Raw genomic sequence first — 12,531 nt, 5'->3', positions numbered from 1 at the left:
AACCCCATTTCTGACTTATCTTTTTGAATTGAAGCAAATGATAAAAACCCTTTGTTGATCTTTTTTTCTTTGTATTTTTATGGTCTTTGTGAGGTAAGAAATCAAGAGGCTGTCATCATCAAGTTTGCGTATAAATGTTATCTAATCCATCTTCTTCAGCTTGTTAAAGTTGCTCGACTGGTTTTTTTGTGGTTGTACAAAGAATCTGTTATCAAATCTCGCATTCAACAGGAATTATCTTCAATTATGTTTACCTTCGCTGTGATTGTAAAAGTTTTAAAAAAAGGTTGAAATCACCAATGAATTTCATAGCTCTTGCCATGGTCCAATCCAGGACAAGTAAAATTAACCAGGTGGTCCGTTCTCCGCAAAATATTCGGAGCATTTTTGACAGAAACTCTTCGAGGGGAGCCCTGCGAACTACGCCATTGAGTTGGTACAAAAATACGCATTCGCATGGCTTTCCCCTTCTGCCATGTGCGTTCCTTGTCAACAAGTCAATCTCGCCAGCAAAATCACATGCTGTTTATGCCATTTCTGCATAGGTTTCTGGGAATCTAGATATTATGGCCTTCATTGATATGACAAAACCTTAGGCAAAGTAGCAAAGATAAATGCTAGTAGTGTGTCGTACATATGGTAGCATGATGGTGTACCATACGATTGAGTTGACCTGAGCATCGCCACCAGACACAGCATTGAACTTGATACATTTCTAACAGAGCTGCTAGGGGATTCGTGTTGGACATGGCTATTCCAAGTACCTGTCAAATCTAGATGAAATCATGCAAGGCAAGACATAAATGGTTAAACATGCATTGGACGACATCTGATGCCAGAACTTCCATCTTAACCTTATGTTTTCAGATGAGGGAAAATGAATTGGACTGATGAATGAATTAAAACCTTGAAGAAGTCTGGGGCCACAATGATTGATGATTGCTTCAATCGAATCGCATGCTTTAATGTTTGGCCAAAAATTATATGCATGCTTTCATGCATTAAATTTAAAACATTACCTTAAGTCGCATTTTTGCGCGAAAGGGAACGTATGGACTGATGAATGAATTAACATCAAGAAGTCTGGGACCAAAATGAAAAAAGAGAATTGCCAGTAACAAATGCAGGCAATTCATGCATTAAACGTGAGAAATTTGACAATTTGTCATTCATATAGAGCTATGAATGGTGCAGGTTCATTTAATGTACGAAAGTAGTGTCTGTGCAGACTCAGTTCAGTGAACCGACAAGTGCAAACAATGTTCACAGACTTCAGTAAGATCACCAAGACATATTTGAAATTACTCTCTAATTTCATAGATTAGAGCAGGGATTGCCCAAAAGATCTCAGGTTATATAATCAAAATTGTAGTCAAATGTAAAGAGCTGTGTGAACCTGAATCAGTGGTTGCATAATCCATTCTTCACGGTAATTAGTTTCAAAGAAGAGGGCTTCCAAATAGCAAAAAGAAAATGCTAAAGAGTAAGGTTAAGACTTAAGGAAGCGGTTTCCATCATCAAAGAAGAATAAAGTAAAATCACAACAGTTGGACAATCATTTTCTTTTCTTCTTTATAAACAATATGCCAATTCTCTGAACGAAAATACAACAAGAAAACAAACTAAACAAGAAAGAATTCTCTCTCTCTGTCTCTCCGAAGCCTGGACAATCTATGCAACAATTTGGTTTCCAGTTTCAATTTCAATTATAAAAGAGAAAATAACAGTTAGAACGTACAGTTTAACAATGGATCATGCAGTCTCAGCATACCAAGATGAAGTATCACTTAAACGTTTTGTGCCGTATGGTTAAACCTGTGTCTTCCATCATAGCCACAAACTCGCTATAATCAATGCGCCCATCCTGAAGAGAACACAATATGATAGTTGATATAAGCAAGTCAAATTAACAGCATCTTTAACCAAGATAATTTTTAAAGGGAAATAAAAGTTAAAGACAGCTTGCGTGTTCTTTACATTATCCTGGTCAACTTCACGCATTATATCTTCTAAGTGAACATCTTGCAAGCCAAACTGCTCACAGGCCTGTTGGAGCTCATCTGGAGTGATGTACCCACTTCCATCTTTGTCAAAGTAGGAGAAAGCCGCAAACAGATGATCCTCTTTCTGGACCTTGTTTAGATGAAGCATGGCAGCAATGAACTCACTATAGTCTATAGTACCACTGTTATCAATATCTGCCTGCAGTTTTTGGAATAAAAAAATGATACAAAATCAGCAACAATGTTATAGCCTAGGTGCCTGGCGGCTCATTCTTACGCCACTGGTAGGCCGGTTGATCTTGCATTTTAGCCCACTTCCAAAAGTGATGATGATTGGACAATGAAGTGGATTCAAGGGTAGCAGAAACTTATTCTTTGAACAACTTCAGCTATTCCCCTACTTAACATTGAATCTATTAATGTCCCCTGCTAGCACCTCATAGTAAAACAGGAAAAGCCAGCCTCATACTACACTACAGGAAGGATATATGACTTGCTGTCTGTCCTAAAGCTATTCTTTAAAATTCAATTTGTTTATGAATGATACAACTAACTTTGATCAATTTGTTACAAAAATCTCAACCTAGAAAAGTGAAAGTAAATTTTATCTTTTTCAACCTAGAGAAGGAGCGAGCAGATAACAGAAACTCAGACATCCTAAATCGAACTATTATATGTATCATTCCAGCATAAAATTAGAAAGTTCCTGATGAATTTGAAACGAAGGCTTACCGCTTGCATTAACCAATAAATCTCAGAATCCTTGAGATTAGAACCAACTTTTTCCAAACCAATTTTCAGTTCCTCTAGAGTGATCTGCCCACTATTATCTTCATCTATCATCTTAAACATTTCTTTAAGGCCTGCAATTTCCTCTTCTGATAGGCTATCAGCAATGACCTGTATAGAAATTATAATAAGAAAATTATAATATATAAAAAAAACCAAGTCATGGCCCCAAAGAAACTAAATCACAACTTGTCACAACTGCCTGATATAAATATTCATGCATATTATTGGGGAAACAACACAATTTAATTTGAAATATCTCCACCACTGCTATGAACTTCTGAGAATTGACATGTTCCAGATACTAACTCTGATGGCAATTTTTTTCAGCTTGTTCATTGCAGAAAATTGCTTCAAACGAGTTAGGACAGCAGAATCAAGAGGCTTATCTGGAGCAAGACCATCCACCTGAACCCAAGGGTGACCTGCCAAGAAATAAAAAGGTAAATAACTCTTATTTGATAGATTGCTGAATAGAATAAATTCAGAAAACAAAAATGCTATTGTCTACTTCTATTAAAGGGAAGCAACTGAGTGAAGAAACTCAAAAATGTGTGAAAAAGGTAGCTCTACAGGTTTAGAAAAGGTGTATATCCAAGATAATTCCCCACCATGTAATGCTGCAAAAGATTAACATTCGGTTGAAATAGACAGAATAACACTCAAGGCTTTCCAAATAAAACAATATTTAAGTTCATCAGTTGTGCTTAACAACAGTATAATGTAGAGAAAGGGAGAGATATGCGTACTCACAAAGAACTTCATGGGCTGTCAACCGTTTTTTACGGTCTCTTACAAGCATTTTTCGAACCAAATCCTTTGCACCATCAGATATACTAGGCCATGGCTCTGATGTAAAGTCAAGTTCACCTTTCGAAACCTGCTCAAATATCCCTTGTTCCGATTCTGATGTAAAAAGTAACATTGGCGCCAAATAACTTAGATGTAATTCAAACATGCCTAGAAGCATATATAGAAGCATCAAATCATTGAAGCCACAAGCAGCAAAACACTCACCAGCCCAGAATGGGGGAACCCCACTAAGTAAAATATAAATGATCACTCCAGCACTCCAGACATCACATTCTGGACCATAGTGCTTCTGCAACACTTCTGGAGCCACATAATAGGGACTTCCAACCACGTCCCTGAATGTTTCACCTAGAGGAAAAAGAATTAGTTCCCAGACAGTAGAGTAGAAATTACATAATAAAGTTTAATGAAATCAACTATAATGATGATTGACTCCAAGTAAACGAAGGCAATGATCAGACTATGAATGATTTCTGATTTCCTCATACAAGAAAGAGATTTTATGTCCCACGATCACTTACAAGAAAGAATGATTATGTATAATATAAAGTATGAAGTAGGGATCTCTGCACTCAATAATTTAATAAACAAAATGACCCAGATGTCAAATGACAAAATTTAGTCCAACTGACCAAGAAGGTAACAAAATGTTCACTCTGGCATTTATCCAGCAGCTGTTCATGTGCTTAAAAATCATCTCTGGCTAGTGTTAATTTGTTCATGACAACAAATTGGCAAAAATGATCAAATGGTTCCATCTGGGAGGAATTCAATTGAAAGTTCCTAATTATAATGATATGACACTATAACATTTTTCAACATAACAAAAAACAATGATCACTTTGGAATACCTGGCTTGAAGAACATTGAGAGTCCAAAGTCAATTGTTTTAAGAGGAGACTCCTCTTCATGGTTAATGAATAGGAAATTTTCAGGCTTTAGGTCACGATGCGTAACACCCAGAGAATGGCATTGTTCCACAACGCCAACTATTAGCCTTGCAAGCCCAGCTGCCTTTCTCTCAGTATAATGCCCTCTCTGAATAATTCTATCAAAAAGCTCCCCACCTGCACAAAGTTCCATAACAACATGAACAGCAACGGCATCCTCATAAGCACCTATGATTTGTATCACATTGGGGAGCCCTGCTAAATGGTGCATTATGTGAATCTCCCTCCTAACATCCTCCATATCCTCTTTTGTGGTCAACTTCCTCTTGGCAATGGATTTGCAGGCAAACTCTTTTCCAGTGCCCTTCTCCACGCACAAAAATGTTGTTCCAAATTGTCCTTGCCCTAGCTTCCGCCCCAAGCTATATATCTCTTTCAAATTCCCCGTTTTCCTTCCTAGCACTGACTCAAGTTGCAGCCCCGCACTTGCCACCCTCTTCATATGATGTGGCTTATTGGGTTTCGAGTCACCCGAAGCATTATTGCCCTCCACCTTGACATCCTGTTTACCTGGTTTCTCTGGTTCAACATTCTTAGATTCCTCATTCATGATCTTGACTGGTTCAGGGGGTGTGTTCTGAATTGCAACAGAACCACCAGTGGCTTTGGATTTGGATTCATCACAACCTGCATTTTCTTGACTTTTTTGGTTGCTTTTATCTTCTTTAGGTGCAGGTAACCGGTCCTGATCAGGTGGCCTTTGCCGCCAAACCGCCTGTGTAACAGATTGCAAGAATCCATTCGATCCAAGATTATTTGGTCCTGGACATGTGTTCCCCATCAAAATTTCCCAATCCTCAGGTCCTTATTACGATGAACTCTCTCTTATGAATTCCAACATCAAAGTTGGTCCTTGGTAATTCCATTAAAGAGCAAAAAACAATCAAATTCAAGCTGTGAGAACAGATCACAGGCCTTGAACAAACTACCAAAGTCCTTCCTTTTTTCTTTTCCAAACAGCCTCTTCTGGAAAAACCCACAAATGGCATGCACCCACCAATTCAAACTAAATAGATCTCAGATTCTGACTTTCTGTCATGAATTCAATGCAAAGCAGGGGATTTGTCACAAATCTCAAAATCCCAAAAACAAATTTTGAAGGAGAAATGAAGAGTAGGCAATAAACCCAATGGTGAAATGGGTACTGAGAAGTTTACAACGAAATTAATTTGCTTTGAATTTCCTCTCTCTTCAAACAAAATGCAGGAGGTTCGATATCCAGGTTATTAGGTAAAGAAAGAGAAAATCAAAATGATGGCTAAAAATTCATAATTACATAAAAAAAAAAAAAAAAACCCATATTATTTAAACATATAGTTATTGGAATTATCATAAAAAAAAAAAAAATCCACTTTCCATGGATTGGGTTACAGTGGTTAACTGGTTTGCTGCGTGCATGGCAACTTTGACCGACCAACGTAAGAAACCATGTCTTTCAGTGATAAAGAATTAATGGAAGCTTTAGCTAAAATGTATCAAATAAATTTATTTAATTAAAGTCTTTAAGTGAAAATAGACTTTTTATTTTTAAATTAGATAAATTTTATTATTATTTATAATAAAATATTTTAAAAGTAACAATTTAAAATATAATAAATATAATTATTTTTTATTAACAATAATATATTTTATTAATAGAATATTAAATTTTTAATTTCAATTATTAAAAATAAATTCTTGACAACTTAAATATAAAAAAAAATATATAAATATTTATTTTTCTTAATTCAAAAGATTCTTTATCTACATGCCTTTATATGAATTATAAATTATAAATTATATATATGTTCTTATGATTTTTTTAGTTTAGCATTTTATTTTACAAAAACAGTTACACGAATTAATTTTAGCTTATTTTTCATTAATAATAAACTAGTGTTTAGTATATTTGCCCCTCCTCCTTCCTTGTTCCAAATTTTTTTTAAAATTATTTTGCTTTATAAACTAATTAAGCCGCAATTGTTGAAAATGATAGGTATTTAGTTTTGATTAATTAGCTATGTTTTAAAAAGATATATCAACTGTCAACAGTTATTGTATATGATGTTAGAGTATTAAAGTTTTAATTTCAGAATTCAAAAATTGACAGTTTCATAAATAAAAAAAAATATTAACTTAAATATTTAACGAAACTTTAAGTATCACATATTTGATCATTTAAAATAAATAAAAAAATTTTAACTTTATTATTTATAGCTATTTTATCTATTTGTTTGCATTTTAGGAATTTATTTGGTCATCAAGTAAATGACATCTTCTTCAAAGATAATTAAAGTTTAATTGATTAAAGCCCGTTTTCTTCGATGAAGAAATTTTTTATTCGAGTTTTATTAGTGATCATTTGTTAAGATTATTTCGAATATATGACTTGCAGTCATCTGTTTTAGGTTTTCAGATACGGTACATCTTACTTTGATATAAAAGATTGAACAATTTATCTATCATCATATTTTTCTTTAAAAAAAAAAAACAAATTGAAGCAAAAAGTGAGTTTTTTAAATATATCAAAATGGGTAGTTTTTTTAATAAAAAATGGTTATTTTTTAAGTAAATGAGAAAATGAGCAATTACAAAAGTGATGAATTTTATTCATTTGAAAAAATGAAGTTACATATCAACCCTTAATTTAATAAATTATTTTACAAATTTATTTGGTTTGTAAATTTATCAATTGAGTTATAACATTTGACTTGTTAATTATTAAATATATAATACTACTTGCTTTATCTTAGGAAAAACTTAGTAATGTTTCACTCAAATAGCTAAAATCTAGAGATGTAATACTTCACATGAATCAAGTAATCGTTTGATTAAGATTAGATTTACGGAAATATCATTTTTATTGAAATTTGATCTGTTCAACAAATTAATTAGAAACAAATAAACGTGGTAGAAAACTCCAATTAAGGGAATTAAATTCAGATATTGTCTAAATCAATTACACCACCTTCCCCAAGCAAACTCCAATTAATTGATTTGAGGGAAACTTTCCTTGCTTGGAATTAATCAATGCAATTTCCTTGTTGATTATACTTCGGGTTTCAAATCTTCTTTTTTTCTTAGTTCAAAATGGGAATCAATCAAAGCAGTTTATATTAGTTTATATAATATAATATTCCAGGAAACGAGTTTCTTTCATTGCTTTTCTCAGATGTAAATCTTAGACTTACCCTATTTTTTTCAAACGCTTCAAGAATATAAATATATGATGAAGCTGTTAAAGTTAGGTTGCTTTTGGCTAAATGCAAAAGAAAACTGTTACTTTGGTTGACAATGAGGTTGCTTTTAATTTTATAGTAATTGAAATCATACATGCTTGTTTTGCACACCACAGTATGCAATGGGAAAGAGAAGAATCGTTCCTTAGAAGATGTCCACTGCCTTTTTAATTGCTAAAATTAGATCAGCTGACTTTTAACTCTAAATTATAATATATTAATAGAAGTGTTAAGAGGGATTGACATCTGGTGGCCGAGTGAATTAGGGTTGAGAAACTTTCTGATGATTACTATTATTTTTTATTGTCCGACCAATTACATATATATATATATATATAGGAAATTATTTGATATATTGATAGTGAAATTTTTTAATTTTACAAACAAGATTAAAATGATGATATGAATAAAATATATGTATAATTATTTTAATATCGTTTGTAAAATTAAAAAATTCTATTATGTATTTAATAATTTCTGTCTTTATATATTTATATATATATAGTATTAGAATATTCCTTCATGAAGGACAAAATGAAAGAATGATCTATTATCATGCAATTATTTATATAATTAAAGATTAGAGTCTCTGGTCATTACTTCTCTTATTTATAGAAACAAATATGATAGACTTTCCTTATTTTTCTTATTCTTTTTCGAAATGCTCCAAGAACATAATCCAGACCACAAGGGTCAAGGTGGTTAAAGCCAAAGGAAACAAAAGGAGAAAGCAATGCCGAACCAAGAAGAAAAAGTGCAATTTTGTATATAGTAATTGAAAATCATACAAAATTTCAACTTTACACACTGCATAAAGGAAAAGCAAGAAACCTAATTGGAAGTGATAATGAAGATTTTCCTATCAGGAGAAGCATTCAGACTTCAAAGGGTGAATAGAACTTTGTATTGATCTTTTAATAAGTGTGTTTTATTAATTACAATAAAACTTAAACGGTGAAATTAATTTTGATAAAATTAAAAATAATAATAAAAGTTACTATAATTATAATAAAAAATTATTATAAATACGATTAAAAATTTTAATAAAAATTTTATATTGAATAAATTTTATTAGAGTTAACATTTAAATTCAATTATTAATAGAATGAACTTAATCACTTCATATCAAAAGTGTAGTGAAATTGATATGTCGACTAAATTGATGGTGGAGTATCCCATATACTATTGAAAAGAAGAAATTTAGGAATGTTGTGTCAACATTGCATTAATGTAACTAATTTATACTGTATATTAACACTTGGCTGTGAATGTTTCAAGCTGCTGTACTTTGAATTCCATCGTTCTTGCCAAAAGGCTCTAGGCCACAAGCTTGTTAGAAGAAATTAAGCATGGTTAGAATTTGGGATTCTGATCAAAGAAGAAAATAAATTGGCTGATGACTTTGACTTGACTGAATTTGTTGCATTCCTTTGCTATTGATTGTTCAACCAAAAGGTTTAAACAAACAATTTTTTTGAAAAACACAGCCGGCGGAATCTACCAAAACACCGTATTATTATAATACCACAAAGACCTATTCAAAAGCAGACCTATTCATTTTTTATATGCATGTGTGGACTCTTTCTTACCCGATGCACTGTCATTATATAAATACATGGTTGGTTTCTGAAGCTTGAGCTCAAAATCAGTTCAACCTCCAAAATTTTTATAGCTCTAATAAGAAGAAAAATGAGTTCCATCAGTGAAAGTCGTGAAATCAAGAACTCCAGTAGAGGAAGAGAATTGCAGGGTCCAAGGCTTTCACCTTTAAAAGTCAGCAACTCTTCATCAACGATCAAGAAATCGTCTCATGGTATTCCAAATCGAAGCAGCAAGGTTAACCCTGTGGTAATCTATCTGAGATCGCCAAAGGTTATCCATGTTAGACCAGAGGAGTTCATGAGCCTCGTGCAACGCCTAACAGGGAAGGACTCATCATATAATCCGTCGTCACCATCATCATCATCTCCTTGTGACATGGTAGGGGATGATGAATCCATGGCGGCCAAGATGACTGAGAGATCATCAAATAATTTGCTTGGTGCAGAAATGAAGCCGCCTTTCAATGAGGTTGATTATGGTGATCAAATTGTAGGATTGTCTCCGACTTGGTTACGTTTCTTAGCTTGTGTATAGAACCTACTTCTTAATTATTTATTTTTGTTTAAGAAATTAAGATTGTGATTGTTACACATTTATTATAGGTGGATAATGACTTTGTACTTAGGTAATGAATATACAAACACCCTTTATACTTCTGGACCTTTAGATAAGATTTTTACATTCCTCAATAAGTTAAAAAAAATTTTTAATTTATTATGCAATGAAAAACTTAATTATATTTAAAAAAATTTATTTGATATATTGATAGTAAAACTTTTTAATTTTACAAATGATATTAAAATAACAACAAATATTTTTATTTTTTTAAAATTAATTTTTTAATTTTTTTTTTATAAAACATGTGCTTGTGTGACTATCTTAATTTCATTATTAGTGTATCAAGTAATTTTTTATATTTAATTAAAAGTTATTGAGATTGATATGATTATGACTTTACTAGAGACCTCAATTTAAAGGAAAAAATCACACGTTGGTAATTTGTAAATTGTTAAAAAAATTCATGCTAACTCAAGCAATAATTACTAGTATCATCAGAAGACTCTTTTTTTTTTTAATTTAAACTATTAGAGATTATATTTTAATTAATCATATTAAAAATTCAATACTCTATTAATAAAAAACACAATTATGTTATTAATCTCTGATTGATTATGTTTTTCATAATATACTTGGGCGTCTTGCTGCAAAAATTTTGAAAAGAAAGTGACAATGTGTAATTATCAATTCTTATTTTGAATGAGTTAAACTTTTAATTTTTTTAAATAATTTATTTAGATTAATGCAAGTTGATTTTATAGGGATAGCGAGATGCACAGCGTGTAATACTTAAGTGGTTTTAACTACTTCTTTAAAGAAAAAAAAAGTGTTCTTTAGCCTTAGAAAATTTTGTAGTGAAATCCTATTTTATTATTTTAGAGGAAATTATTAAAAGAACCAAAAAAAAAAAAGCATTGGGCCTTGAATTTAATAGATAGGCCCAAGTCATAGAGATTTGATAACTTAGCCCAAGAAGGTTGCAAATCCCAAAACTCATCACCCAAAGAATAGGCAAAGCCTAACACGTGTCATCGTTTAATAGCGAGTTTTACATTCCTCTTCCACATTTACAAACCCAATAAAAGCAACAGTCTATTAACACTAACACTAACGGCACTCAGCCTCGTTAAGTAACGCCGTCAATTATAGGATGCAAATCCAATTTGTTCAAACTCCAACAAAAAACTCCCTGATTTGCCTGGAAAAAAAATCGAAAAATTCAAAAATTGAATCGTGATCCTAGTTATTGATTCGGTTCATATTAATTTTTATATTTAATTTAAATAAAATTTAGATATTAAATTTATATATTAAGTTCTCCTTAAGTTTTAAATAAAAAATAAAAAATTAGAATCAAATTAAATATATATTTAATTTTTGTTTATTTTTTAAATTTTTATAAAATAAAAATAATAATTTTATATCAAAACTTACTTAAATATATTTTAAGTTTATGTTAAAATAATATATAAATATTAAAAATTAATAAATCGAACTGAATTAAATTAATAAAATTTAATTTGATTCTATTTAAAATTAAAATTAAAATTTTTATGATATTATATAATATTCAAAAAAATTGAATTCGATATCACTCTTAGTTTTTTTTTTTTAAATTTCATTTACTTTGGGGCAAAGCAAAATCCTTTTTCGAAAACCTAGATTAATGTCCGATTAGGGCACACCCTGATTCTCTCGGCTCCTTTATTGATATATTTCTTCGTCATTTTCTTCACCCAGGTAAGACATTGACATGAATCTGATTTTTATATGAAATCTAGTTGAATTTGTCACCAATTTTTTTTCTCAGATTTTGAATTTATGAGCAGCAAAATGCGCATATTCTGTTCGACGATTTTTTTTTTAATTGAAACGTAAACGGCACAATTGCTTGTATTACAATTGTTCGAGTAGACTCGAATATTCCTTAGTTCCATTGCTTTGAGTCTTCCTTAGTTCTGCCAAATCAAAGCTCTGACTGTGATATTTAATCTTTTCATCCTTCTCGCCTTTTCAACCCTTGAGAATGAATCTTGAATAAATCTCAACTTGGAGTGACAACATTTGCTAGGATTGTGAAAAATCTTTAATAAAAATCTTTGAAAATGAAGCAAGTATTTCCTTAGGTTTGAGGTTGTTTTGCATTTAAGCAAAAATTAAGTGTTGTTTTTTGTGATCAATTGGAATTGGAGCCAATTACAATCCATCCAATCAGTTAGATTTTATATCCCTTTCCTTCCACATTTTGAATTAAAAACAAAAATTAAATCATATTTAATACATAAAATTATAATAATAAGAGCTCGTGAAAGCTTGTTATCGGTTATTCTTATCCATCTAGTTGAACATTTATATATTGTAAAGTTGATTTGTCTAATAGAACTTGTTAGACATGGAACTTGATTAAACGATTTCTTTTATTTTATGCCCACCTCCAAAGTAAAACTAAACTGTATTTGTTCCATACCATCTCAAGCTCGCTGTATTTTGATTTCTGACGAGTTCGACTGAGGCTTCAATCATATGATATTGTTACTTTAAAGGGACATTGATTTTGGCTATGAATTGGGCAGTTTCCTCGTGTATTCCTAGTTTGGC

The 12,531-nt window shown here is 31.5% G+C and overlaps 2 protein-coding genes across 2 annotated transcripts; one reads left to right on the top strand and one right to left on the bottom strand.

Annotated features, from left to right (window-relative positions):
* Positions 1-1,498: 1,498 nt before the first annotated feature.
* Positions 1,499-6,050, bottom strand: LOC111310934 (calcium-dependent protein kinase 20-like). Its single transcript, XM_022910307.2, has 7 exons — positions 4,457-6,050; positions 3,810-3,953; positions 3,546-3,698; positions 3,102-3,217; positions 2,736-2,903; positions 1,978-2,202; positions 1,499-1,864 (listed from the first exon to the last, which is right to left on the bottom strand). The coding sequence occupies exons 1-7, from the start codon at positions 5,334-5,336 to the stop codon at positions 1,784-1,786; spliced, it is 1,767 nt and encodes a 588-aa protein (XP_022766042.2). The 5' UTR covers positions 5,337-6,050; the 3' UTR covers positions 1,499-1,783.
* A 3,001-nt stretch (positions 6,051-9,051) lies between these two features.
* LOC111310933 (VQ motif-containing protein 8, chloroplastic-like) lies at positions 9,052-10,085 on the top strand. The gene has a single exon (XM_022910304.2). The coding sequence runs from the start codon at positions 9,463-9,465 to the stop codon at positions 9,907-9,909; it is 447 nt and encodes a 148-aa protein (XP_022766039.1). The 5' UTR covers positions 9,052-9,462; the 3' UTR covers positions 9,910-10,085.
* Positions 10,086-12,531: the final 2,446 nt, after the last annotated feature.

The sequence above is a fragment of the Durio zibethinus genome, chromosome 1, assembly GCF_047325235.1.
Source record: "Durio zibethinus cultivar Kanyao isolate XHJ-2024 chromosome 1, ASM4732523v1, whole genome shotgun sequence".
NCBI classification, from domain to species: Eukaryota; Viridiplantae; Streptophyta; class Magnoliopsida; order Malvales; family Malvaceae; genus Durio; species Durio zibethinus.
The sequence above is the reverse complement of the archived record's forward strand: the minus strand, read 5'-3'. Positions and strand labels throughout refer to the sequence as shown.